Genomic DNA, 27425 nt, shown 5'->3' on the forward strand with positions numbered 1-27425 from the left:
ATAATAAAAAATAATGAACAGAGAGACAAGTGCTAGAGAAAATGCAAAACAAGAGATGTATCCACTCACTGCTGGTAGGGAAACTGAGAAGTGCAGCCCCACTGGAGGACAATGTGGTGGTTCCAAAGGAGGCAGGGGTAGGGTTGCCATATGATTCTGCAACCTGATTGCTCACACCCTGGAGGAACAGAGTGTGGGCACCCTAATGGACATTTGCACTCTGGTGTTTATGGTGGCAGTGTTAAAGATTCACAATGGATGGATTTGGACTAAGGGTAAAATGACCAAAGGAAGGAAGGGAGAACTGGGGTGTACAGATAAAATGGACTAATGAGCAACTGCGTGAAGGAATGAAGCAGTGAGGCATACAGATAGGTGAATGAACCTCAAAGACTGAATGTTGAACAAAATGTCAGAAGCAAAATGACAAATACTATCATGCCTTACTTGTATGGACTAACTATAATATACAAACTTGATGAATTAAAGCCAAGAGCATGGGTTTACAGGTTGGAGCCTACTGTAAAGCGTCCCAGATTGTAAACTCTTACAGCAGTCATATATTTTCAGGAGTTGTAACTGTTATTTCTAAATTCTGAGATATGGGCTGTTTGTATACAACCTGGTCAATCCCAGAAACTTCGGGTACTTAGGTGACACCTGAGACTCAGATTCAGAGCTCTAAACCTTCGAAAGTCAGCATTACCCCATACAGGAACTGCTTAAAAAATTGAGAAAGAGATCAGACTTTGACTAGAGATATGAATGAAACTGATCTGTATAGGACTAAGGTAAATTAGAATATAGGTAAAGGATGATATGGTCCATATTCTAAAACTTCCACTTCTGCATGAGACCAAAAGGAGAGATGCTTATTTGGCCCAAAATTTATATTTTGGGTAGTGCATTACCTAATCTAACTTGTATGATCAGTTTAGTTGAACACCGTAAGTACATGGAATTTTGAATAGGAAGTGAGATCTTGTTGGTTTGTCCAGGTTAGTGTGATGCCCCGATATAGCCCAGAGTAATTTGGGCAATGAATAAAACGTATTTGCAAAATATCCTTGGGAAATTGGGGAAAAAGGAGGAAATTTTCATCTTTCCCATTTGGGTAATTCCTGATATTCTCATAAGTGGTGGGGACAAGCAAATCAATAGGCTGATCTCTCAATCTTGGGGTTCGCCTCTATGAAACATATTCCTGCAAAGGATAGACTAAGCCTACTTAAAATTATGTCTAAGATTCACCCCCAGAGAAGTCCCTTTGTTGTTCAAATGTGTCCTCTCTATCTAAGGCAACTCAGTAGGTCAACTCTCTGTTTCCCAGTAAGTGGGACATGAATCCCAGGGGTGTAAATCTCCCTGGGACTGAACTTCCTGGGCCTGAACTCCCAGGATTCATTAGGATCCAGCATCATAGGATTGAGTAAGCCTTCTTGACCAAAAGGGGAAAGAGAGAAATTAGACCAAATAAAGTTTCAGGGGCTGGGTGATTTCAGACAGAGTCTAAAGGTTATCCTCGAGGTTATTCTTATGCATTATATAGATATCCTTCTTTAGTCTATGGTGTATTGGAGTGGCTGGAGGGGAGTACCTGGAAGTGTTGAGCTGTGTCCCAATAGCCTTGATTCTTGAAGATGATTGTATAACTATATAACTTTTACAATGTAACTGTGAAATTGTGAAAACCTTGTGTCTGATGCTCCTTCAACCAGGGTATGAACAGATGAGTAAAAGCAATATAGATTAAAAATTAAATAAATAATAGGGTGGGTAAGGGATAAAATAAATAGTAGAGATTGAAATACTAGTGTCCAATGAGGTGGAGGAGTAAGATGCATGAGATGTATGAGTTTTTTCTTTCTTCTTTTTATTTCTTTTTCTGGAGTGATACAAATGTTCTAAAAATGATCATTATGATGAATACACAACTATGTGATGACATTGTAACCCACTGATTGTATATCATATATGGACTGTATGTTTCTGAAGATTTCTCAATAAAAATATTTTTAAAAGACCTATCCTGATTCAGGTTGGCAAACCTAACTAATAATAACATCTTTGAAGATTTGTGTTGCAAATAAATTTAAGAACATGAATTAAGAATAAGAATGTGTCTTGCATTGGGGTACATAATTCAATGAACCACAATATTGATGTGGAGGTGTCCGGTTGGTAGTCTGGAGCTCTGTAGATTAATCTGGCCTCAGGCTATAAATCTGGGAGCTAGACATTTTCATTTAGTTCGACTAAACACTTACTTATTGGGCACCCTGCAATTTTTGGGCAGTAGCCTAGACACTGCAAGTACAAATAGTAAGAATATTTAGTTCCTCTCTCAGGTATCTCATAATCAATATAGGAAGCAGGCATAACAGCAAAACTGCAATATTTAATAAATGTTGGTATAAACCCCTATGAGGACACTGATGCAGGGATAATTCATTAATTAATCCCTCCTTTAGGAAGAGTCAGGAAGAGCTTCAGATAGAAAGTAAACAATTGAACCGGACCTTGAAGATTAAGTAGGATTTCCCTAAGTGGAAAAAAACAGGAAATTCAAGGTGGAGGGGCAGGCATGCATAGTTCAATTTTACTTTTTAAAAGGTGAAAGTGCTCTGGCATACCTTAATTTATAACAAATTAGTCAATTTAACACCTGCTACATTTTCTTCCATAATTCGCAAAATATCCATAAGCGAATATACAAAATATACATAAGTACTACAGACCTATACATGGTCATATATGAGATCAAGGAAACATTATTGATGGCGTTGAAAAATAAGGGCTGCCCTTCATGTGAAGTGCATTAACCGGGGTACAAGTTGATATCTGGTTCCATAATATTTTATGTAAAGCAGAGTGCTCCTTCCTTTACATCTGCACATGATGATCTTTCTGCCAAACAGGCATCTGCAGCCTGAGTAGTCTACTTTTAAGCCTCGCAGAATAGAGGCTGCAGCTGAACCTAGAGAAAAAAAAACAGAAGTCAATTCTCCTTTTATAAGTATAACCCTGCAAACATCTCAGGGTATAAACCATACAAGTGAGGAAATACTTTGAGTCTCTCTAGCATCTCCTAGGCTGATCAAGATTCTCTGGGCCAGGAGAAGACAGAGTGGCAAAGGATGAGAAAGTACAGAGGAGATAAAACAGGGAGGGTTGTGTTGCCGGAGTCTGAAAGCCAACTTGGAAGGCCACCTCAGACAGGAGTGGAGTCAGCATTTGAGGACTGCCTGGTCTCCACTGCTGCCAGGACTTTTCTTTCAGCTAGCTTGGCATGTATTGGCCATCAGCAAGAGTTTCGCCTGTGCCCCTAATCTTATACTTCCCCACATTGTGTTTTTAAAGGCTCCAGATATTGGAAAATACCCTTACTGTTCTAGTAAAGCACGGAACCCCAGAAATCAAAGGGACAGGAGGGATCTTCGGGAAAGAAGGGCCTCAGGGGTAGAACATGACCAGTTTCCATATGAATATCCACTCTACTTCCTTCTTCAGGGTGGCACAATGATGAAACACCCCTTTCCAGAATCTTCTTTCTTTCATTCTGGGTGTCTCATCCTGGAGCAGTTGGGGTGTTGAGCCACAGTTGAGCCTCTCAAAGGACTCTAAGGAACAAAGATTTTCCTTTTTTTTTTTTTTTTTTAATTCCTTTGAAAACAGAAGTGTCTTATGTGACATTTGCTGTCCCAGAGTCTTTGGTCCTATCTTCCCTCCCAAGTCCTGGCCCCCATACCTTACTCCCTGTGCCCTGTGGGTCTTTTATCCTTGTGCTAAGAAGCTTGGATTCTTTAGCCTTTAAAACATTTATCTCTGGCTTTGTGTCTTAAGAGTGCTGTAAAAAATGTCATTTGGTAAGCTTAAGCTGTTAAGAACATGGATACATGAAATACAACTGGCTGTCAATAAAAATGTAAATAGTAAAAAGATAGCATGATTGGCTGCTCCTTCAGATCTCAGACTCAGACTCTCTGAAGCTGGACTTTTGTACTCTCAGTCTAGCACAGCAGGGAGTGATTGGGGGTGTGTGAGGCTTTACAAAAATGACATACTTATGCACCATGATATTAACTTTTCTAAGCACATAACCATTTCTTGTTTCACTTTATTTTCCAAACAGCACAATAGGGACAGAACCCCTGTTTAACAGATGAATTAAGGTCAGTGCAGGGCAATTGAAAAGTTTTCCCTTGGTAAAAGGACAAGCCTCAGGGTGGGCCCTGTGACTGGACTCTCTGCAGCCCTGAGCTCCGATTTGAGGACGTTCCCCTCTGCCAACTTGCCCTGGGTCCTAATCTTCCCATCTCGTTTTTTGATCTCTTGATCAGATGAAGTCTTTTCTAGTTTTGACTATCTTTTCACTGTCGCCCATTAAACAGGAGTTTGGGAATTGGTTGCAGGCAGAGAGAGACATTTGGTTGTGCTTTCCAAGATATCTTAGAAAGATGGGCTATGTTTTCTGCTCATTCCTACAATAACTGACTTTTGTGTCCGTTTGAATTTGTCGACTGCGCTTAGGCTCTTCTAGGGTCCTGCCTTTTCTCTGGAAACAGGAGTGGGCGGAGAGGAAGGAAGTGTCCTGCAACTACCAATACTTTCCTCTAGGGGGAGCCGCGCAGCCCAGATAAGAAGTGACACGCACCAACTACAACTCCTTAACGAGGAAGGCTTCATCCCTGCTCCTCCGAATGTGTGGCCCGGGCGGCTGTCGGCGCCTCAGCAGCGGCTCTAAACCCAGCCGCCCCGAACGACCGCTTCCCCTGGTCTCCGCAGACTCGGCTGCGAGGGCGGCGGGCGCCTCCCGGCGTGACCCCTGGTGAACGGCGGCGGCGGTTTCCCACCCCTCCTCTCCCATCCTCCCTACCAGTTTCACCCCGCCTCCTTCCCCCTCCCCAAGCCTGACAGCCTGCGCGCTGCCAAGCAGGGCGCAGCCATGGGAAGAGAAGGCGGTCTAGGGAGCGGCGGCGGCTGCAGCGACGGCAGCGGCGGGGGCGGCGGCTGCTGAGCCGGGGCAGCGGCGGGGACCCCAGGCTGAGGTCGCGTGGGCCGGAGGCCCTCGGGCCGTCGGTCCCCGAGCGGAGGCGAACCCGCGCCCTCTCTCCGGACGCCAGGCTCAGAGGTACCGGAGGGGAACTCGGAGATAACTGAGGGTCGGGCTCTTATTTTGTCCTTTTTGTGCCAGGGGACCAAGGGATGAGCCCTGGGGCGCCAATTGTTTACGGAACTGGGAATCTTTCTTCTTTATGGAACACGGATAGTTTGGAGCGGGTTTTGTTGTTTTTTGTTTCTCGGGTGACTGGAGGGTTGTCTGTGCTCCTCCACCTCCTCGCGAAGAAGTTGTTTTCTGCTGGTGGGATGTTGAAACCCGAGACAAGCTGTGGACGCGCGCGCGTGTGTGTGCTTGTGTGTGAGTGTGTGTGTGTGTATGAGAGCGCGGGCGAGGGGCTGGAAGTTGGTGGGGGCGGCGAGGCATTTAGGGGCGACTGAAGAACCATCCCTCGTCGGCGCCTGCGCTGCGGGTGTTTGCGGTGAGTGGAGGGACTTGATCTGAAGACTGTTAAAAGTCGAAAAAGTTTTGCGAGTGTGTTTCTGTTTGACATCACCCGCCGGGCTGGAACAGGAACTGCTGGAGCTGCCGCCGCTGCAGGGGGAGAGGTCCCGGGCGGGCCCGGCGGGAGAGAGAGGGGAGGTCCGGCTGAGAGCGTGGACGCGGCGCGCTCCTCCCCAGAGGGACTGCAGCGGCGCGTTGAGTAGAGCCACCTCCACCAGTCCCCATGAGCTGGAGTGAGTGAAGAGCGTGGCAAACATAGTGCCTCCAGCCCAGGATTTACTCGTGGTATTGGAATGACTAGGCTCAAACTTTTGACAGAATTGCCCAAGGCATGCGGACGGCGGATGGGTGGGATACCCATCGGCTTGGGGAGACGGCGCTGGCAGCGAGCAGAGCGTATGGATACCGGGTTACTCACTTGCGAGTGCGTGGAGGTCTGTTTTGGGGTGAATGCTTTATATATAACCCAGGGAGGAAGACGGCTGGGCATGGGCCGCGACAGTTCGTGGTCTGGAGCGGGGTGTACACTGAATGGGTGTACATGAGCGTTGCGTGTGCGCGCGTGTGTGCGCCTGGGGAGGCGTGTCGGCGCCTGAGCCAGTAGGGTATGCAGGGGGCAGAGGGGTGGAGGAGGCCACACAAGTACCGCCCGCCTGTTTGTGCCGCCAGGAGACCTTGGAAGGGACAGGGAAAGGTAACGGGAGGCCAGATGGTGGGAAGTCGCATGAGTTCCTGCGTAGGATTTGGTACCGTGGACTTTAAAATATTCGATCCGTTGCTGGCGAGGCTGGGGGCTGGAGCTGGGGGTTTCTGAAGCTCTCAGGAGACCTGTGGGGGAGGACTCCGAGGGTGCTAGGAGATGTGTGAATGTATGGGTAGGAACCCCAGAAACCCAAATCCAGGTTGGAGCTGAGGATCTGGGATTCCCGAGGTGGTTCTCTCCTCAGTCCAGGGACTTGGTGGTCTCTGCAGTGTTTACCTTTAGACTTCCTGGCCCGTGTGCTTAGGAAGATACATGCTTTTTATCACAGACCTGGAATGTTATGGCAGCCAAGCCTCTGTGCCCTGATCAACTGGTGTTGTTCTGGCTAGTTTTTACCTGGGTCACCCTAGAAATCTCTGGGGTGCTCCATATGCCTTGGAGATAACTCCTGAGACATTTCCAGTAATAAAAATGCTGGGCAGAAACAAAATAAAACCATTTAATGTTCAAAATTGTTGATTCCATTTATTCTGTGATAGGTGATTCTGTTTCCTTTTGAGAAAGACCAAGCTCAGGGCTCCCAGGTTAGATTTCAAGAATCTGAAGTTATTTATGGTTTCCCTTTTGATGGACCTTTGGAAGGAGGTGTGAGGTTGTGTTTTAGCCCAGAGACCCTTGTAGAATATTATTTGTAGTTTAAAAAGTTCGCCCTAGCCCTCACCTCCTTCTACCCTTATATACTTTTTGCTTCATACTGCTCTTAGGAAAACTGGTGAGTCAACCTTCAGCTTTTCTTTCAGAGCAAATACATCACAGTGAAATTATAGATTTGGTCTCATGAATGGTGTGGAAAGCCAACACATAAAAGGCAAAAGTGTGAAATGAAAGTCTATAGACACAATGTCAAAGGACAACACAAGTGCATTTTTTTTTTCAAACTGAGCATAACTTTGCATTGTTAATATTTGTTTTAGCCAGAGTTTGGGACTGTTTTTGATAATTAGTTTTAAAACAGGAGACTCCACATCCTAAGCCACTTTAAAGTGGTTAAAGTGTCCATTTCTCTGCAGGCCATTTCTCTACTATCCCAGATACCTGTGTTAACAGATGTTTATGGGACCTGGTAACCTATGAGACTGTCATGTTAATATCCTGTTAGTGTAGGACATGGTGTTTGTAGTAGAATGTAGTAAATGGAGCCACAGTTGCAGCCTGCTTCTGCCAAGTATATGAAGTACCCCAGCATGGAAAAAAAATCTTGAAATTGGTCCAACTTGGCCAGCCTTTTTGACTATCTGCTCTTAAGCATTGTTAATGTAAAGGTAAGTCTGAGTGATTCAGTGAGGATGTGGGGCAGCAAATTGTTTAGCTTAGAAAAAAGACATGGATTATATTTGTAAAATATGCTAACCTGGATATTAAGTTTCCCTAGTCATTCCACTGGGAACTGCACAATAACTTTTATGGAGAATTGGTTTGCTTTTAAAGAACATTGAAAACATTTTTAAAATATGCCAATAATGAAAGAACTTCTATTTCTTGGCGTATCATGTATATCTACATAAACTAGCACTTTTTTCTTCTTAAAAAACCTATAATCTTTCTGGTAATGATTTGAATAACGTGAGCATCCAGATCGCCTTCTGAATATTGAATTGATAAGAATTGAAGTTTGATAAGATTGCACTCAGCCTGCAGCCAATAATGTCTGAAAGGCAGTACAGTATGTCTTTTTGGCAAGTGATTTTTTTCAATCTGACATAGTTATAATGTAAACACTGTGCCAATACCATGGTTGCTTAGAATGATAACAAACTGTAGCAGTATCTGTCTGATGCCTGGACCTCCACTTCCATATCCCTGTAGATGGGATAACCAACCTCCTTTTGAAAGTAAGTAGATGGGAATCTCATTTCCTTGCTGATCAATCTGTTCTAGGAGGCATTCATTTTTACAGAGTTCTGCCTTGTACTGAATAATAATTTTCTTCTACTTCTTGGCCTACCCTTCAGTCTCTGAAGCTACACACAGTGAATTGAATCTTCTCTCTTTAAGTGCTGTTTTTGAAACAAACATTATGCTCCTTCTTCCTGAATTATTTTTTGCCTGTTCTTGCAGGCGATTCTCACACATTGTGGTGTCCTGCCTTTTTCTTCCCTGCCCATTATTATTGAGGTTCTCTGTTCTCTCCATTGCTCCTAAAATGTGTTGTCTAAAACAAAAATTGGAATCCTTAGTTCTGAACTTTCTGTGTCTATTAAAGCAGCTTGATATTCATGAGCTTTTTTAGCCATCTCATTGCGTGTTGACTAATTTCAAACTTGTAGACAAGGTAAGTTATTATTTTCAGATTATTAATCACCCATAGTCAAAACAATATAACTGCATCAACACATTTTTTCATTCCTGAACTTTCTGTAAACCTATGGAAAGTGTAATATTGGGAAGGTAAATATGCAATACAGATAGCTCCTTATTTTTTCTCTCTCTCAAGGAACACCAACCCCAAAATAAATATACCAGATGTAGAATGCTCTGAAGACCAGCACATTGGAGCTGCATATTATAGACAGGTAGGACCTGTCTTCTCCTCATAGACCTCCTGTTTCTACTTCCATGAGTATTAGTCAGTACTAGCAATCAACAGGTATTTGTTGAAAGCTTGTTCGGTCCAAGACTGAGAAAGTATGCCATCTGGCCCTAACTAAGGCAACTGTGTATCAGACAGAAACACTTCTCCAGGCAATGGGGATTTAAGATGTACATACAGAACATGACTAAATCAACAGCCTGCTCTTCCTCAGAATGTAAATGTTGCAGGGAAGTCTAAAAACTGTTCACACCTGATAAACGGATATATCTTGGCTCCTATATGAACTTACATCTGTTGTGTGTCCAGATGTCAGTCGGACAAAGGCTCTGTTACTCCTTATTTATTAAGTCCCAGCCTTCTTAGAGGAAAGAAGCAAAGCTGGCTTATACATGGAGGAGGTGTGGTTCAATGGCATCTGTTTTGGGGCCCTCCATTCCTCAATTTGAATCCTAGCGGTCACCACTGATATGCAAATTAGTTCCTCTGAGACTCACTTTTCTCCCCTGTGAAAATTGCCGTGCCTGCCTCCCACGGCTGGAGTATTTTCACACAATGTCTTAACATTTATGACTTGCACAGTTCACAGGACATCTACCCCGTATGATTGATTTCTCTTTATGTATCCTTCTGGGGCTTCCCAACTAAATTATGAGTTTCCCCTGCCACCAGCCGAACATCTGCCACAGCTGTCTTCTTGAATGGGATGTTTAGGTGGATGATGACAACAGTGCTGCTTTTTCAGCAAGTCTGGATGTAAGAGAAATCACCATTTCTTTTAGCTTAGAGAGAGAAATAAACAAACTGACACCTGGGCCTATTAGAAGTTCTTAGTTTGTGGACAGACCTTCTGTAAGGACAAGGGGCCAATGACAGTCCTGTGCTCTTAGATGATATTGCCCATGCTGACCCCCTGTTTTTGTCTGTGTGTGTTATGTGAGTGCAGTGAGACATCTCACCCCTTGCATTATGATATCCATTTATATTATATTTGTTTCTTTGCTTTATTCTGTTCTCATATTAAGGGAGGAAATAATGAAATTTTGCAGCAGATCTATTGGCAAGTACTTGGACGCCCAATTTCTAAGGCACACTTCTACCTTGAAGTAAGAAGCCCTCGTGTTAGGATGACATAGTATGAAATCATAGTAGATTTGGTATCAGGAAACTTGGGTCCCAAATTGTGAATTTGTTTCAAGATAAACAAGTCTATCTCCAGCAGACTGGACTTCTAAGTAAAAAAGTGAGAAAGTAAGAAGTAAAAATAAATGAGTAAAAAGTAGGGTAGCAGCTCACCCTTCACAAATGGTGAAGAATATTCTGATGAAGCTGTCATTCCACAATGGAACACCAAATGATTTTGCAAATTGAACAGGTACTTTATGCATTTCTCTATGATAGACAGCCTTCCATCCTAGACATTTGCTACTTAGTAACTCTGCCTCAAATGAGCTTTGTAATCTTTCAGGAACCTATTTAACCTGACTGGGCTTCATAGTTCTTATCTGTAAAAACAAAACAAAGCAAACAAACAAAAACCCAGAATAAGCAAGATGATTTCATATGATTCTTTTCTAGGCTATGGTTTGAGTCTTTTTAATGATTGAATTTTCCCTTCTTTTGGTTCCTTTGGCAGTTCACTTGAACTATGTGGGAACACTGATTTCATTCATTTTTAGTTTCATGGTTTTCTTTCTACATTGATGTCTTCCTTACTATGCTGCAAATTCCTTGGGAACAGAAAGTGAATTTTATTCATTTTTATAATTTTTCATTCTTTGCTGATGTAGGGGGAATGTAGGTTGAGATGTTTTAGCATGTTGAGCTATAATTTATATCACTTAGTTCATAATATATAAATTTTTTATATAAGCTTGAAGAAAGCGCTCACCTATTTTATTCCCTCATCATTAAATTTTATCGATGAAATGAAACTGATAAACAAGAATTATCACCACTGTGCTTCCATTCTAAAATGGTACAGTTCCTCACAATCTGATGCAGAAAATCTTTTTGAGACAGCTTTTTTTAAAAAAATTTGTGTTATAGAAAATTCCATATTAAGTACGAGACTCTTAAAAGAGGGTCATTGTTATTAATCTCAACTTTTTTCTTAGGGCATCTTTCTACCTATTTATATAGGTAAATGAAGTCTTAGGTCAGACAATAATTTTCTTGATAATAATGATTCCTAAGGAGGCAATGATTTGTGTCAGAAATTACTAGGCTGTGTATGTTTTTAAGTAGCATCTACATACTCCATTCCAAAATCAGTACATAATTTCTTCTACAGAGTCCTTAAAACTTCCAGATGTGTTTGCTGATTTGATTAGGTCTTGGCTTCTTTTGCTAGTGACTAAACTAAGGCCCGTTTTAAAAAATAGTAAGAATTTCATATAACCCCAGTGACTTTATACTTTTTAGATTTTGCTTTTGTTTAAATACAGAAAGTCTGTTTCCAACTGGCTGGGCTACTAAATAAAAAGTGTATCCTAGGGAAGAAGCTCACCCCACAAATGGTGGGGAATACTCTGATAAAGCCCTTGGTGTTCTGTATGAGAACACCAAGAAGATTTAGCAAATTAAACAAGTATTTTTATGTTCTTATCTATAGAGGACAGCCTGCTCATGCTAGACATTTGCTACTTAGTTAACTCCTTGGCTGATTCCTCAGTTGATTATAAAGTGGAATGTTAAAAGTAGCCTTCAATTTAAAAATTCCTTTATTCCTTTAGTATATATAGGACAGAGAAAGGTATGGGTCCAAAGAAAAACTCATTTTATTGCTTTAAAGATATAGCTTATAAGAGTAAATATTATATACACCTCTTTTACCGTTGAGTTGCCATATATATATAAAAGTCCTGTATTACTATTACAAAGCAAGAGTAGTAGATAGTTCTCCCCCCTGCTTATTGAAACAAGAGGTGACTGCTGTAATAAATAGTTTATCTGAATTTGATGATGGCCGGTGAAGAAGCTCACCCAAGACTTCCAGTTTTGATTACCATAGGTCAGTAAAACAGCCTTTGTTCTTTGTCACCAGAAATGGTGCCTGATCCTAAATCATCCATCCGCTGCTTCTCTGAGCACCTTCAGTCTGTGTGGTTGTTATGCCAGGAAACTTGAATTGGGCAAAGCAAAGTGAAGAATAGTTCGCAAAGCATATGTGAATGATCAATTGTGAAAATCTCGCACTGAACACAGGGCTTCCATAATGACTTTTCACCTCAGGGCAAAGGAAGATAACCAGAATCCTTGGGCAAGATACCGAAGGTTGAAGAAAAAATGCTATTTTCATACCTAGCAAGTCAGAAAGGTAAAAGAATGCAAAGCAAGAATGAAGAAGAATGACTTATTTCCTGTTAACACAGCATCTTCTTCCCTTAAGAGATCCACAAAACAAGGCTTTGCTTGTTGTAGAATATGTTCGATAAAGGTTTTATTGATGGCCTTACTATGTAGTAAAACTTAGAAAATTTAAGTGTCAGCAAGAAATAGGTAGGAAATTGGGGGCAAAGGAATGTGGTTAGGGTCAGGTGGTAAGGAGGGTCTAGTTTATAATGCAAACTAGGTCTTGTTCTCTTTAGGTTAATGATGGTGCCATAACTTAATGACCCATTTTCTTCTTTAGATACTTGGGAACGTCTGGAAGTTTTTATTAATTGAGGCAAGATGGAGGCATGATTGAATTTTTATCTAGAACTCTGTAAGACGTGGGAGACTATCTGACTTGCTACCTTTTGGTATTTTCTTCATCATGGAACAAGAGATTTTAATTCTTTCTGCTTTTGTCCTATAAAGTTTAGTGTATTTATTCATTCCTTACATTACATATAGGATGTGTGAAGATTCATTACATCATCTGAAAAGTACTTTGAAGAGTTACTTGAGAAAAGATGCTGAATAAAGAAAAATTTTTATTGGACTACAGGATGTATGTTTGGTCAAGCCAGTGGCATTTTTGGTATCACTATGAAAAATCAAAGACAAAACATGGATTTATCAAGCCATTGCTGTGCTCCCAGGATTGTGATACTCTGGGGAATATGAGTTAAGACATGACCTTTGGCTTTGGGACCTAGTGTTCGAGCTTGGAAGGCCAAATAAATAATGTAGATACATGGTGCAATTAGGGAACAGTTCAAGACTATACAGTTTAATGAAACATTCTATTATAGACTGTGAATGCTCTATTTATTTAGAGGAAAGGAAGATTGTTTGGGCTGAAGTATCTCCGGGGAGGCCTTGTGGGCAAACTGGCTCCTGAGCCTGGCCTGGAAATATGGCAAAATTTTTGATAGGCAGAGAGTGTTAGGGATATTTCATGCAAGGAGGGTGGGAAACAAGGACCAAGAGATAAATCTGGAGCTCATTGGGTTTATTAGTAATAGGGGAGCAGTCAGGGTGTACCAGCTGTGAATTTGTTATAAATTGGAAGCTCCAGCCATTGGTTACTTGTAGATGTTACATTTAGTCCTGTCCTTTGTAAAGGGAACTGGGGGTAGCCACCCTGAGCCTGCTGGGGGGTCATAGCTGCTGCAGGGTGCTGTAGCATACTTCTCTTTTCTCACATTATTTAGACTTGATTTTAAAGTTTCTTCATTTCACAGTATTCCAAGGGGCCAATTAAAGATGCCAAGGGTATGGCTTCCTTTCAAGAATTTCTTGAATGGACTGTACAGTGGAAGAGTTGATCTGGGATTTTTGCTCCGCTCCTCCTTCCCTACCACATGCTTTATTATATATTGACAGTCCTGGCCCTGTATGTTGTTTATTTTTAGTTCTAGAAATAAGCTCATAAGGCCTCGGAGACCTTGTGATCATCCTCTGTGATTCTCAAGCAAAGACTGCCTTCCTGCCCGGTAGTGCCTAGGGCCATTTGGAAATATGATTGTTACAATGACTGGAAAGGTACAGGCTTTTAATGCCCAGGGTTTGGGCTGCTGAATATCTATAATACCAGCGACAGCCCTACACAAGAAAGAATTATACCACCTCAATGCTAGTAGACCTCTACTGAAAAATTTGAGTGTAACATCCATACTTTATTTATAGATGAAGAAATGGTTATCTCTGAGAAGTGACAAGACTCTTCTAGATTAAACTCCTCAGTGACAGTGACAGATTTATAACCCAGTTTGTAGAGGTTTCTTTCAAGGACTCTTTCTATTATACCATATTCCCTCCCATAAATATGGGGTGTTGTAAGAATAAAAATGCATGTTGTTTATCTGCCACTCATATATGAGGGTAACAGCTGTGTTAATTATCTGAGTGGATAGATTGTGAACTGAGACAAATACACTTGACCAGCAGGTCTTTCCCCTGGGAACATGCAGATTTGCCTGTGAGTTAGTGTTGGCAGATGCCCTCTGAGGTGCCAACTACTGGGAAAGTCTGCAGGTAGCTTGGCATTATGGAAAGGGCACGGAGCAAACTTTGGAATCAGACAGATCTGGCTTGTCTGACTGAGTTTGAATCCAGCTCTACAGCTGTGTGACCTTTGTGACTCTCAGCAGGTAAAACTCTTTTGAGTTTTATCTGCAAAATGGGTGTGGTGAATCTTACTTCACAAGGCTGTTTTAGTTTAAATGAGTCAAAACAATGCCTGGCATAAACTGGGTACTCCAGAAGGAGGTATTTTCTTCCAGCTAGCACCCTTTTTGGAAGCTCTGAGTGAGAAGACTTAATAGATCTACTTGATACTAATTACTGTATTTTTTTACCTCAACCTTTTCCCAGTCAACCAAAGTTAGGGTTTCAGTGAGTCCCGTAAGTGTGCCCTTTTGTTTGCTTGTTTGAAATTCCCTCCTTCAGAACAGTACTGCTTATCAGAGATTCATTTCTTCTGAACTCTCTGTCAGTTGCTGAGCTTGGGTACAGCAGAAATGGAAGATATATCCAGATGAATATAGGTGACTTATGAAAACTTGGATTTTAAAACCAATATTAAGAGCCATTACTGGATATGGATGTTTTTCTGGAAGGTTTCTATCTGCCATTGATGGACTATCCTCATGATATTTTTGGCAAATTAAAGGACAACCAAAAGTTGGTCAGTTGGGGTGGTGAGCCTTGTGGTGAAAGGGCTTTCTGAATAAAGAACCAGCCTGGGTAATCTGCTGGAAAATAAGAGAGCCTAGAGGAATGCACACAAAAGCCTAGAGTGTTTTAGTTCTTGGCTTTGAAGAAGTATGCAGACTGATACACAGGTGCACCTTTCCCATTATTGGAACATTTAGAAATTGCTTGTCTTTGTTAAAGGATAATCCTTTGCAAAGGTAAAATTATGTCTTTCATGAAGATATAAAATGAACATCAGTGTAATCATACAGATTTTAATTAGTGAGGGAACCTGAAAAGATGTTGCCACCAAAAATAATAATAATAATAATAATAATAATAATAAAGAGGTTGCCACCAACTCAAAGTAGAAGTCAAAAAACCATAAATGTATATGCAATAAAGGAATGTTGAAACAAATTTTGAAAATGAACAAAAATAGTCAATTGTATCGCCCTGAACACCGCTGATTTGCATATGTGTGGACAAGAATTATTTTCAGGGCTCATTTGTACAAGTTAGCTTCTAACTCTACACAGATGTAAAATAGCCTAGTTAAAGACAAAGGATCTGACAACGTTCTAGTAATCTCTTTTGCTCATTTCAAAATCTTAACCTTTCCTTAACCTTTCCTTACATACTTCATGAATCTACTGGACATGACATCTGCTTGAACTCCTAATTTGCCAGTGAAAAGTTGGTTAAGGTGTGATTCCTAGAAATTTGGGCCTTCTCTGTCTTTCCTAGATATGTATATTTTGAGTTTGGAAAATTTGTAAATATACACACAAAGTAAAGAGGTACTCTTTTGAGCCTCTGGATACCTATTAGTCAGCTTCAACAGTCATCAGCATTTTGCTATTCTAGTTTCATTTTTCTGCTCTGACCCTGAATATTTTAAAGCATATACCTAGGCATCCTGTTATTTCATTTGTAAGTGTAAATACTTTGGAATACATATCTGACAACTAAATTTCCTATTTTTAATAACCACATAGTCTATGATTTAAAGGCATAGAAATAGCACTATATGAGAGGACATTATGCTCTGCAGACCTGACTTTGTGTTTGTTTACAAAAGGTATGCATGTGATATGATGGGGAGGAACATTTCAACAAAGTAAACTCAGTCATGTAGGTCATTGCAAGACTTGCTTTTGTAAATTTAGGCCCCAGCTCAAATATCACCTTCCCAGAAAGGATTTCTCTGACCCCTATCTAGAGTAACCTTCACCCAACCAGGTCATGCATGCTATCATATGACCCTGCTTTATTTTCTGCACAGCACTTATCATTATCTAATATTATCTTGTTTATTAATTTGTTTTCCTGTATTTTGTCCACCTCGACCCACAAAAATATAAGCTTCATAATAGTAGGGACCTTTTCTATTTTGTTCCCATGGAAATGTGCAATAGATCTTGGCTGAATTAATTAATTAATATACTTTAGTAGATATTGGGGGTTTTGTTAGCAGGCTTCCAAGCATTTATTTACCTTCCATATGTCTGAAAAGCGTGGCTTTCGTGTGTCAATTCCTAGTGTATTTACAGTTTGGTGAGATTTCTCCAGATATAGAGTGATGAAAAGCACATGCTAGGGACCAAGGACAACCCAGGACAGTTATATTATCTCCTTGAAAAATTCACTGGATGGTATATTCAGTGTCCATTTCCTGCCACCAACCAATATACTGATAGGAGCAATGTCTTGGCTTAGGTTTCCCCAGGACAGATTCTGAGATGAGGGCTCAGGTTAAAAAGTTTATTTGGGAAGTGAAGGGAAAACCAGTAGGACAGTAGGGTGTGAAACAAGGAAGGAAAAGGGCCAATAATTGGTGCGTTATCTACAAGCTACTACCCTTAGCAATTGGCAGCACTTAATTCTTCTGAAAGGAGCATGGGGGCTGGATAAAACACACATCTGAGAGTTATCTCATCCAGGGTTGAAAAAGAGTTTCTATCAGTTATTAATTTCCTGGGCATTAACTTGGGTAGAAAACCTTCAAGCAAAGAAATGCAGATACTGGCAGTTAGAAATTAGACAGAACAAAGTGATAAGTCTGAGAGGACACAGGAAGGGCACTTGAATTAGATAAAACATTATGATTTTTTAAAATAAAAATTTTATTTTGGAATCATTTCAGATTTATAGAAAAGTTGCCAAGATAAATCCTGTACATCCTTCACCCAGTTTTCCCTAATGTGAACAATCTTCTACAACCGTGGCATATTTGACAAAACTAAGAAGCCGACATTACTTTATATGACTAAACTATAGACTGTATTTGAATTGCACCAGTTTTTCCACTAATGTTCTTTTCTTGTTCCAGGGTCCAATTTGAAATATCACATCCCATTTAATGTTATGATTTTTAAATGTTGTACATATGCTTCTTTATTTGGGCCCTCTCATATGTTTAACTAGTCTTTGCAAGTAGATAGGAAGCTCTGTGAGAGAAAATATAGTATGTTGAAGTCCAATATCACACTGTATACAATGGTATCCTCTCAAAACAAAGCACATGTATTAAAACAATTACAAAAGCAGAACCTTATTCAGTAGGTGTATGAGCAGCTGAGCCTCCATCAGGAAACTAATAAGTATTCATAATGGTGTGATGACATGGATGATTTGGATCATCTATCTTGAATATTAAATGGGAAACAGGACACCCTAAATCATACATGAACTGTCGTTACCCTGTGCCTATGTGTCTAGCTTGTGTGTGCATATTTTGATTAATTTTGCTAACTCTGTGAGGCACATAGCTTCAGATAAGTGGTAAAATGAGATTCAGAGGCATTAAATTATTTGCTCAGCTGCAAGAAGGAATGAAGTCATGGTGCATGCAATGATGTGGATGAAACTTGAAGACATTATGTTAAATGAAATAAGCCAGAAACAAAAGGACAAACATTGTGTGCTCTTACAAATATGAACTAAGTATAACAAACTCTGGGAGTTAAAGTAGAGAGCATCAGTTATCAGGAGAGGGTAGAGATTGGGCAGTTGATGCTTATGGAGTACAGAATGTTAAATAAGATTGATTGCAAATATTTGGAAATGGATAGCACAAAACTGTGTGATGGTAGCACAATATTGTAAGTGTAATTAACAAGGCTGAGTGTGAATATGTTTGAGAAAGTAAGGCTAGGGTCATGTATGTACCAGAAAGAAAGTTATAGGATAAAAACTGAAACTATATAACTTAGCAAAACCTAGAATAGACGATGATGGTGGTTAATTGTATAAATATAAGAAAGTTCTTAAATGAACTAGAACAAATGTACATTGCTATACATGGTATTAATAATGGATGATGTTTTGGTTTGCTAATGCTGCCAAAAATGCAATATACCAGATATGGGTTGACTTTCATAAAGAAATTTATTAAGTTACACATTTACAGTTATAAGTCCATTAAAACATCCAAACTAAGCCATCCAGGGAAAGATACTTTGACTTAAGAAAGGCTCATGGGTCCAGAATATCTCTTTCAGCTGGAAAGGCACGTGGCTGGTGTCTACTGGTCCTTTGGCTTCTGGTGTTCAGAAAGATTCCTGAAGATGTTTTCTTTCTACATCTCCAAATGTCTTTCTGAGTTGGCTCTGGAGCTTTTGCCAAAATAGTTCCATCTTAAAGGACTACAGCAAGCAACCTCACCTTGAATAAGTGAAGAAATATCTCCATGGAAACCACGTAATCAAAAGACTGCACCCACAACTGGGTGGATCACATTTCCATGGAAACAACTTAAAGAGATCCCACCCAATAATATTGGATCAGTATTAAAGAACATGGCTTCTCTTGGGTACACAAGAGTTTCAAACTAGCACAGATGGTATATGGGAAAAATTCAATAAATGCAAACTGAGGTCTATATTTAACAATTACATTGTAATATGCTTTCATTATTTATAACAAAGGCACTATACCAAAGCTAAATGTCAACAATAGGGGAAATATATGATTTATGGGATCTTTTCTTTTGGAAGTGAGAATGTTCTCATACTGACTGTGGTGATGAATGCATAAGTATGTAATCATACCTAAAATCACTGTTTGTAAGCTTAGGATGAATTGTATGGTATGTGAATAAAACTGTTAGAAAAATTATTTGCCCAGGGATTCACACCTAGTAAGTGAAAGAATTGAGTAAGTTGACAAAAAGAGTCAACATCCTCAATACTATACTCAGTTACCCCCCAACTCTTCTTCACATGGCTAGCCCTTCTCCTTGGTTCCTTTTGGCTAGGGATGCAGCCTTTGAAAATTCTGTACTATCAAACTACAGAATACCTGGACCTATGATGTATTTCTTATCAAGCTGAATGAAATATTGGTCTTGAATTTGTGGATCATTTTCAAAGCTTAGCTAAATCTGCTATCTTTTAAAAATGTATATTTCCACATAAATTGACCATAAAGTTCTTCAGAAAATTGGCCCATGCTCTAATAAACTCAGTTTTAATACTGGGGTAATCATAGGCATGGAAGCAAGCATCTCCAAAGAGCAGGACATGATGTTGTATAACGCTTCAAAATATTTTGTTACTTCACAATGTATCTGAAGTTGGATAATGGGTATCCATTCTCAGTCTTTCCATAATTACAGTTTTTTGAAGTGTTACATAGGGAATATGGAATAGTTAATGAAATCTTTGGCAATCCTTGTATTTGCAGTGGTCCAATTGAAAATTATCGTTGGTTGCCTTGGAACTCTGGGCATGAAGTTCAGAAGGAGGAATTCTTATAAATTATTTGAGCTTTAACTCTGGGAAGATAAACAACATGGAAATCTAGGTTAACCAATGCTGAAATTCCTCTAACCTCTAATTCTATATTCAGAAAGGAATAGACTTTAAGCTTTTTGTTTATTTTTGCTTCGATTGCAAGTTGTTGGAAGCTAGAGTTAGTATCTAATAACACAATTTATATAAGAAACAAATTATTGGCTAGAATGAGATCTTAACTTCTAAGATACAAAGGGACTATCATGTGAAAATGGGGTCTCTTCTTGGAAGGAATTCACTGAAAGTAATCTCTTAAAACTAACTTGTAGAGCATTGCACATTTTTAAAGAATAAAATCATTATCTCCCAGAACATATGTATGAAACTCTTCTCTTTATTTACATTGCTATATTCAATTGGCATGGTTTTAAACTGTGACCTTTGGTTCTTGGTGTATGTAATTACAGGACAATCTGTTAATGCGGATTTGCAAACTGCTCCATGAAGTCCCCTCAGTGGCCATGGGATGCCAGAGGAGAGGGGCTGGCTGTTTGGACTCCATGTCTCCACCCCTACAAAGAGCTGTACTTTCATCTGTTTTACACAGTGTTTCTGAGAACATACAAGTTAAAGAAACAGCCTCTCTTCTTAGTAAAGCAAGCAAACAACAATGTTTAAAGATTACTAGAATATCCTCATACTATATAGAATACTTTCTTTACTGCTTTATTTAGGAAGCCCTCTGATTTCTGGAGGGAAAAAATCACACTTGCTTTTCTATGTCTAAATTAAGACTAAACATTATGATTCCTAGATTGTAAGCTCCTACAGTGCAATGCACTGTCTATTCTGCAATTTTTAGGCAATCAATAAATTGTTTGTTTAGCCAATGTTATGTAGGCAATGTTAACAAAGTGTTTATTATTGTCAGGGGCTGTAACCAGTCCTTTCTTGTATTATGTTATTTTTTCTACATAAATTCCCCATGATCCACTCATTTCTACATTTGGGGTAACTGCGGCTTAAGGAAGTGAAATAATTTGTGCAAGGACCCATAACCATTAAGCAGTACAGTAAAGATTCAAACTCAGATCTTCCTAATTCCAAAAACATCTAAGTTCCACCTTCTAACCATTGTCTATATTGTGGTTTAAGAATATGCCCACAAATTCTTTAATACTCCTCCCTTAAAGAGATGGAGTCTAATTCCTTTCCCCCTGAGTGTGGCCTCTACTCAGTGACTAATTTCTAAAAAATAGAATAAAAGGTAAGTGGAGATGTGAGATTTTGGAAACCAGGTCATAAAAGTTGACCTAGTGTTGATCTGTGTCTGTGTTGATCTGAGTCTGGGTGACTCTGTCTCTCACACTCTCTTGGATCTTTCACTCATTGGAAAACAAGCTGCCATGCTTTGAGCTGCCCTATGGAGAGATCCATATTTAAAGGAACCAAGGCCCTGAATCCAACAGCCTTGTAGAATCGAAGCCTCTTGACAAAGGGTGTGAGCTCAGAAGTGGATCATTCAGCCTTACTGAACCCTCAAGATGATTGCAAACCCCACCCACCAATAGCTTGAGTACAACTTCATGAAAAACCCTGAGCCAGAACCTCCCAGCTAAGCTGCTTCTGGACCCCTGTCCCTGAGAAATTCCAAGACAGTAAGTGTTTGCCATTTTAAACTGGTATGTTTTGAGTTAATTTGTTATACAGCAATAAATAATGAATGCAGCCAAATATTACACTGCCCATTTAAAAAAAATAAGTGATTATAATTTTACTAAATTGTATATTTGAAACATTGATATAATAAGGAAAAATGTTTCAGAAAAGAGAACCTGCCACATTTAGTAAAATATTAATGCCCAGTTAGCTTAATAGTTACAATGACTTCTCTAGGTTTTGAAATTTTGTCATTCAAAGGACAATTGCTTTAAAAATCATAATATTAAAAGGAAAGCTATTAATAACAATCACAATTCTGAGGATAGCATTTTTAACCTTTGAAAAACCCTTAAGGGAAAATTCAGGAAGTATTTTGTTTGGTAAGTTATCACTCATAATCTTAAATTGTCAGGAATGGGCTTGTACTTAACATGATTTAAAGAGGGATGCAAAGCAAAGTTGAATTTTAACTTCTTTCTTAGTGATTTTACTCAGCTTTTCAAGGGGGCTCTGAAAGTCCATAGGTAAAGCCATTCCTTGGTTTGCTCTGCCTGACAAATTGCATTAACTCTGCTTTATGGCTACTTGCAGTTTAATAAATGACTTGGACTTTGATTAATATCGTTTGAACTTAAACCCAAGAATTTGTGTAAGACTTTGGGAAATAGTACTGTAAACTTTATTTAAAGATGGACTGTGAAAGATGGAGGGAGATATTTTAGTGATACTGATACTGGTACATGGATAGGTGCCGAATTTAGAGCATTTTAAGTCCTTACAGAAGATTCTAGTTGATTTGCCTTTTTCAAAATATGTGATATTATTTTTATTATGTATTTATAAAATGTTAAAATAAGTTAAGGAATTCATTCATGAAGTGGATATAGCTAGTTATTGTTTGGTATTTAGAGTGATTATAAAGTAGAAATGCTGGTTTTTCCTTGCCTAAGTTGAAGAAGACAGAACAAATCCTCCTAGTCCTTCCCCTTAATGTTTTTTTTCCTCCGTGATACTTGCACCCTGATTTCTCAAAACCATTTTTTTTTTTTTGAGCTGAACTTGATAGTAAATGTTTGACCTTTATTCCTGGATTTGTGCTCCAGATGAAAAGTAAACATGCATATCGATAGCTTGAGTGTACAGATCCATTGTAACTATCACCATTCATTCATTCATTCATTCATTAACTCACAAACTCACTTATTAATAGAGCAGATATTTACTGGGCCTCTATCCTTTGCCTAGCAGAGCAGTAGACTAGGTATTGGGAATAAGCTACCTAGAAATAGACTCTCCTCCACTGGAATATGTGGTTTAAGATGGAGAAAGACATTAACCAAATATAATTAAAACCCGTTGAAAATAATATGAAATAAAATTATAGGGGAACCTGGCCCAGGTTGAGGATTGGTAGTTAGGGAATACTTCCAGTCTACTTTTACAATCTAAAGAAGTAGAAGTGGGAAGGAGAAGGTGGAGCATTCTGAGCAGAGGAAGTAGGATCCAGGAAAACATCCAGTGCTTTTGAGAGCTGAAAACAGTCAGTGTGGCCAGAGTTCAGAAAGGAAGAGCTACCAAAGAAGGGGCTAGACAAGTAGACAGGGACTGGATCTTACACAGTGCTGCAAGTATATTATAGATTTGGTCTTTATCTGTCTTAAAAGCAATAGAAACCCATTGAAAAGTTTGAGGCAAAGGTGTGGCATGATCAAGTTTGCATTTTAAGGAAGTCACCTGGCTATATTATAAAGAATGGATGGAGAAAGAGTGGAAAGCACTATTCAGGGAGATGGATTGTGAGTCTGTTGTAGGCTAGAGATATTGGTAGCTTGGACCAGGGGTGGTGGTAGAGATGGTGAGAAGTTAATGATTTACAAGATATTTGTGAAGCAAAGTGGATTGGAATTAGTTATGACTTGGATGTGAGTAGGTGAGGAATGTCATGAATAACTCCTAGGTATTAGGTTTGTTCAACTGTATGGGGAACACTGGAGGGAGACAAGGTACACACATTGGGTGAAGATGGGCAATGGAGTTTAGTTTAGGGCATTTTAAATTTGACTTCTTTTCTATAAGGAGACACAGTTGATAAATAGAAATGAGTATTGTGACCAGGAACAAATGCCAGAGTGGCATTTTGGGGGCCAAGGGAAGAGAATAATTTAAGATGGAGAGAGTGGTGAGCATCATTGGTTGCTGCTGCTGAAGAATTTCCTTAGTATGTTCCTTTAGATTAATAAAATAGATGTCTTAGAGGAGTTAATGAGCAGTATTTTGGTGGAATGATGGAAGCAGAGGTGAGAATGAAGTGTCTCGAGAACATGAGGGATAAGTGAGGAAAGGGACAATGGATAGAGTAACTCAAGGCATTTGACCTTCAAGGGGACCAAAAGATAGAGCATCAGCTAGAGGGGGAAATAAAGTTAAGGGAGGGTTTTTAAAGATAGGATATTTCAGCATATCTAAAGGATAATGAGAAGACCAATTGTCTGGGAGGAGGATTGAAGATACAAGAGAGAAGATGGATAATTAATCATACAAGTGTCCTGAGAGACAGAAGCAGTTAGATCCAGATCCCAGCTGGAGGAATTGGCCTTGAAGAGGAGAGAGGATACTTACCCTTCTGTACTCAGAGGGAAGAAGAAGAGGATGTGTGCAGATAAAGAGATGTGTTCAGTTTGGTAAAGGCAAGTTGAAGGAACTTCTCTTTGATGCTTTCTATCTGCTTTGGAAAGCAGTTGATTCATGTGCTGAGAGGGGAGAGAGAAAAGAGATGGCATATTTAAAAAGATAAAGGAATTTTCAATGTTTGACGACAGAAAACTTAAATATAAAAGGGAGTAAATTAGTAAAATTAAGTAGGATTGCTAATTACTACTTGAAGGTCCAGTTGAGGTTAATGACCTAGTGATACCACTGTTAAAAGTCGTATAAAGTGTTTGATCCCTTCTGGAGAGATATTGAGCCCATCACTAGGTACAGAGAAAGTGGGGCCACCTAGGCCTAAGGTTTCATCAGAGTTACAATGGCAAGAGCAAAAGAGTTTAGGATATTGGCATCAGCAAGGGAGCCATTGAAATGATAAATGAGAAATCTAAGCTGGTTAAGGAAGAAAAATGAAGAAAGGATATAGAGAGAGTGGAGATCTCTGTGAAGCTTGGAGTACATTTGCAATCAGAATTGTTGATTAAAGAAGATAGAATAGAATAGAAGCCCTTGATCAGAACAGGATGCTGTACTCTAAACCAATTAAATCCAAATCTCTGGGGATATGGGCCATACATCAGTATTATTTAAAGCTCCTCAGGTGATTCCAGCATGTGTTTTAAAGGAAATATGCTGATATAATTGTTATGAAGGCCGTGATGAAAACCACATACTAACAGTGTGAAATCAAGATGAAGACAAATAAAGAAGGCAGTCAAAGAATGTTGCCTTTAAAACAAAACAAAACAAAAAAACCAAAACCACATATTTCCTTCTTCATAAATCAAAGACATGAGCCTTGCCCCCTTGCTCATTCTCTGGTATTAGAAGTCTGAGGCAAAGAAGTACAGACTATTGTGGGGAAGATGGTATCATAGGAAGACTAGTTATATGGTGACTAGATGCTCTGGGATTTGACTGATATAACCTCTCACCAGGCTAGAGATGTGGTGAATTTGTTCATTACAGTCTCTTTGGATAATGTAGGCATTGTTTCAAGGGGCAATGCTGTTGGCTCTGCTGGTATGGAGTTGTCTCAGGCTGGCTACTGACATCTGAGTGCAAAGCTTGGAACCCTGTAAGTTGTCTGGTTTGTCCCCACTTATCTTGGATCCTTGGACTTGGTAGCTCTGTCATCATAATTCGTTCATCTTGGAAAAGCATGGGTTCAGTGTAAACTTTATTCAGTAAAATCTTTTACAAAGGTATATGTTTTAGTTTGCTAGGCTGCTCAAAGAAGAAACCATGAGGCAGGTTGGCTTAACAATTGGAATTTATTAGCTTACAGTTTGAGCCAAAGAAAATGTCCAAATCAAGGAGTCATCAAGGCAATGCTTTCTTCCTGAAAACTGGCTGCTGGAGATCCTTGGCATTTCTGCTACCTATCAAGGCACATGTCAAAATTTGCTGGTCTCTCCCTTCTCTCCCAGGTTTCCTTGTTCTCTCTCTCACTCTCTCTCTCTCTGTGCCATTTATGAAAAACTCCAGAAATAATCTTGAGTGAGGTTGGTCGCACCTTAACTGAGGTAGCCTCTTCAAAAGAACCTACTTACAATAGGTTTACACCCACAGGAATGGATTAGATTTAAAACATATTTATCTGGGATACATACTGTTTCAAACCACCACAGTACATTAATGTTTTACCAGGGATTTAGTAACAAGGATATTCACTTCCAGGTTTTCCAGTTAAGAAAACTTACCCTCATTCATTCCATGTTAAATAGAAGGTGTCAAATAGTTAACTTTTAGTTAAGTGAAGTGCTTATGAAATATGTACTACTTATAGGCACAATAGTTACTAAAGAAAGCCCAGCAAAGCTAGACATCCCCTTTAGCCTTTGTCTCTCATCCCACCAATTGAGTACCAAAGGCATTTCTAGAGAAAATGATTGCAAAATTTCCATAACATGGATCTGGTTATGGAAATACTGGTGAGTGTTACAAGGGAGTGTATAACACCATCTTCTCTGGATTAAACAAACAAAATAATCCAATTCATCATTTGTTCCGTGCTAATATATGTTAGGCGCTATGCAGAATGCAAAGATTATAATCCAAGTTTGATCTGCTTTTGCAATGGTGTGCATTTTTTTCTGCCGATCGTTTTTTGCCACTGTTTTACAACACTTAGAAATGTTCTGTGCACAGTGGCAGTGACAAGAAACTTCATAATGATGCATTTGAGGCCAAAACTTTGTGAAACAAGGAAGCTGCATGTAGTTAGAGATTTACATTTGACCGTAGCTATAAACACTAATCAGAATACCCACTACTCTGTTTTTAACTCACTTGCATGGGTGCGAATAGCAGCACTTTTTATACTCTTTTAATTCCATCTCACCTCATTAATTTATTAATGTTAAATAATTCTGATTTTGATGACTCAGTTTCTCAGAAATCATCTATGGATTGACTTCACAATCTTTAGTCTGGTATTCACAGCCCTCTGTGATCTGACCCCAAACTACCTTTCCCTTGTATATTCTGTTGAACTTCAAACTGAAATACTCCTCTACTCTCAACATATCCCATTTGTTTCTGCCAAACAACCACTATTCCTTTCACAATGGACGTTTTTCTCTTATTTTTACATCCTCTTCTACTAACCTGTCCTTCAAGCCTGAGCTCCATCTCATAATGTTAAACTCTATGTCTGCTCTGATTTTTCTCTTGCCTTGCCCCTCCCCTCTCCAGCTACAAGTTTCCTTTGTTCCCTTTTCCGTATCACTTAATTGGCATATTTAATAAGATGCCCAAATTTTCTCTCATATAAAGTTCTCATATAAGTGTGAACTTTTTTACTATGTATGAATTCAAGATGTCTTCAGTCTCGTTGACAGCCTCCCTGGGGTACCTTAAAAATGGTAAATCCTCATTTAGTAAGTACTTCTTGAGAAAATCAAAGTAAGGGATCTATTATATTAAGCCTCATTATGTTTTCTTTTTAATTTCAGTAAAAAAAAAGCTATATATCATAGTTTTTTGCATATCCTTCCCAGCACTTTAACAATGTGCTGGACAGTGGACCCACTGTGGGCATTCAGTAATTAGTAATTGATAGATTTATTCCATGAAATTATTAGACATTTTTTTACCTAAAGAGAATTGTTCTGATCATAGATATCTCAAAGGAAAATGCTACTGCTAATATATCTTATGAGGGAACTATGCTATCTTTCTAAAATATAGTAAAAAGAAAAATGAATCAATCATGAGTCAGAATCATTGATGAAATTGTGACACCAACATGCTGTAAAGTATTAATAATGGTGTCATTAGAAAATATCCCACACTGACACCATTTATAGCTAGCTCTGTGCACCAAAAGAACCGTGAGGACATGTTCTTCAGAAAGGATAAGGACTTGGTGTTACAGTCATTTTTATCTTTTATTTT

The 27425-nt window shown here is 39.3% G+C and overlaps 1 protein-coding gene across 4 annotated transcripts in view; it reads left to right on the plus strand.

Annotated features, from left to right (window-relative positions):
* The first annotated feature begins 5025 nt into the window (after nucleotides 1-5025).
* GHR (growth hormone receptor) overlaps nucleotides 5026-27425 on the plus strand; it is a 306706-nt gene continuing 284306 nt past the window's right edge. The window contains exon 1 of one of the 4 annotated variants that reach the window (XM_077117078.1): nucleotides 5026-5131. Coding sequence is in view for 3 of the 4 variants with exons in the window: in XM_077117075.1 (XP_076973190.1) it covers nucleotides 6095-6257 (163 nt within the window). In the remaining variant the exon portion in view is untranslated. Of the gene's footprint in view, nucleotides 5132-5247; nucleotides 5541-5733; nucleotides 5998-6079; nucleotides 6258-27425 lie in introns of those variants that run through there. The other 3 variants (XM_077117077.1, XM_077117076.1, XM_077117075.1) reach the window with 3 other exon arrangements.

This window comes from Tamandua tetradactyla, chromosome 9 (genome assembly GCF_023851605.1).
Source record: "Tamandua tetradactyla isolate mTamTet1 chromosome 9, mTamTet1.pri, whole genome shotgun sequence".
NCBI lineage: Eukaryota > Metazoa > Chordata > Mammalia > Pilosa > Myrmecophagidae > Tamandua > Tamandua tetradactyla.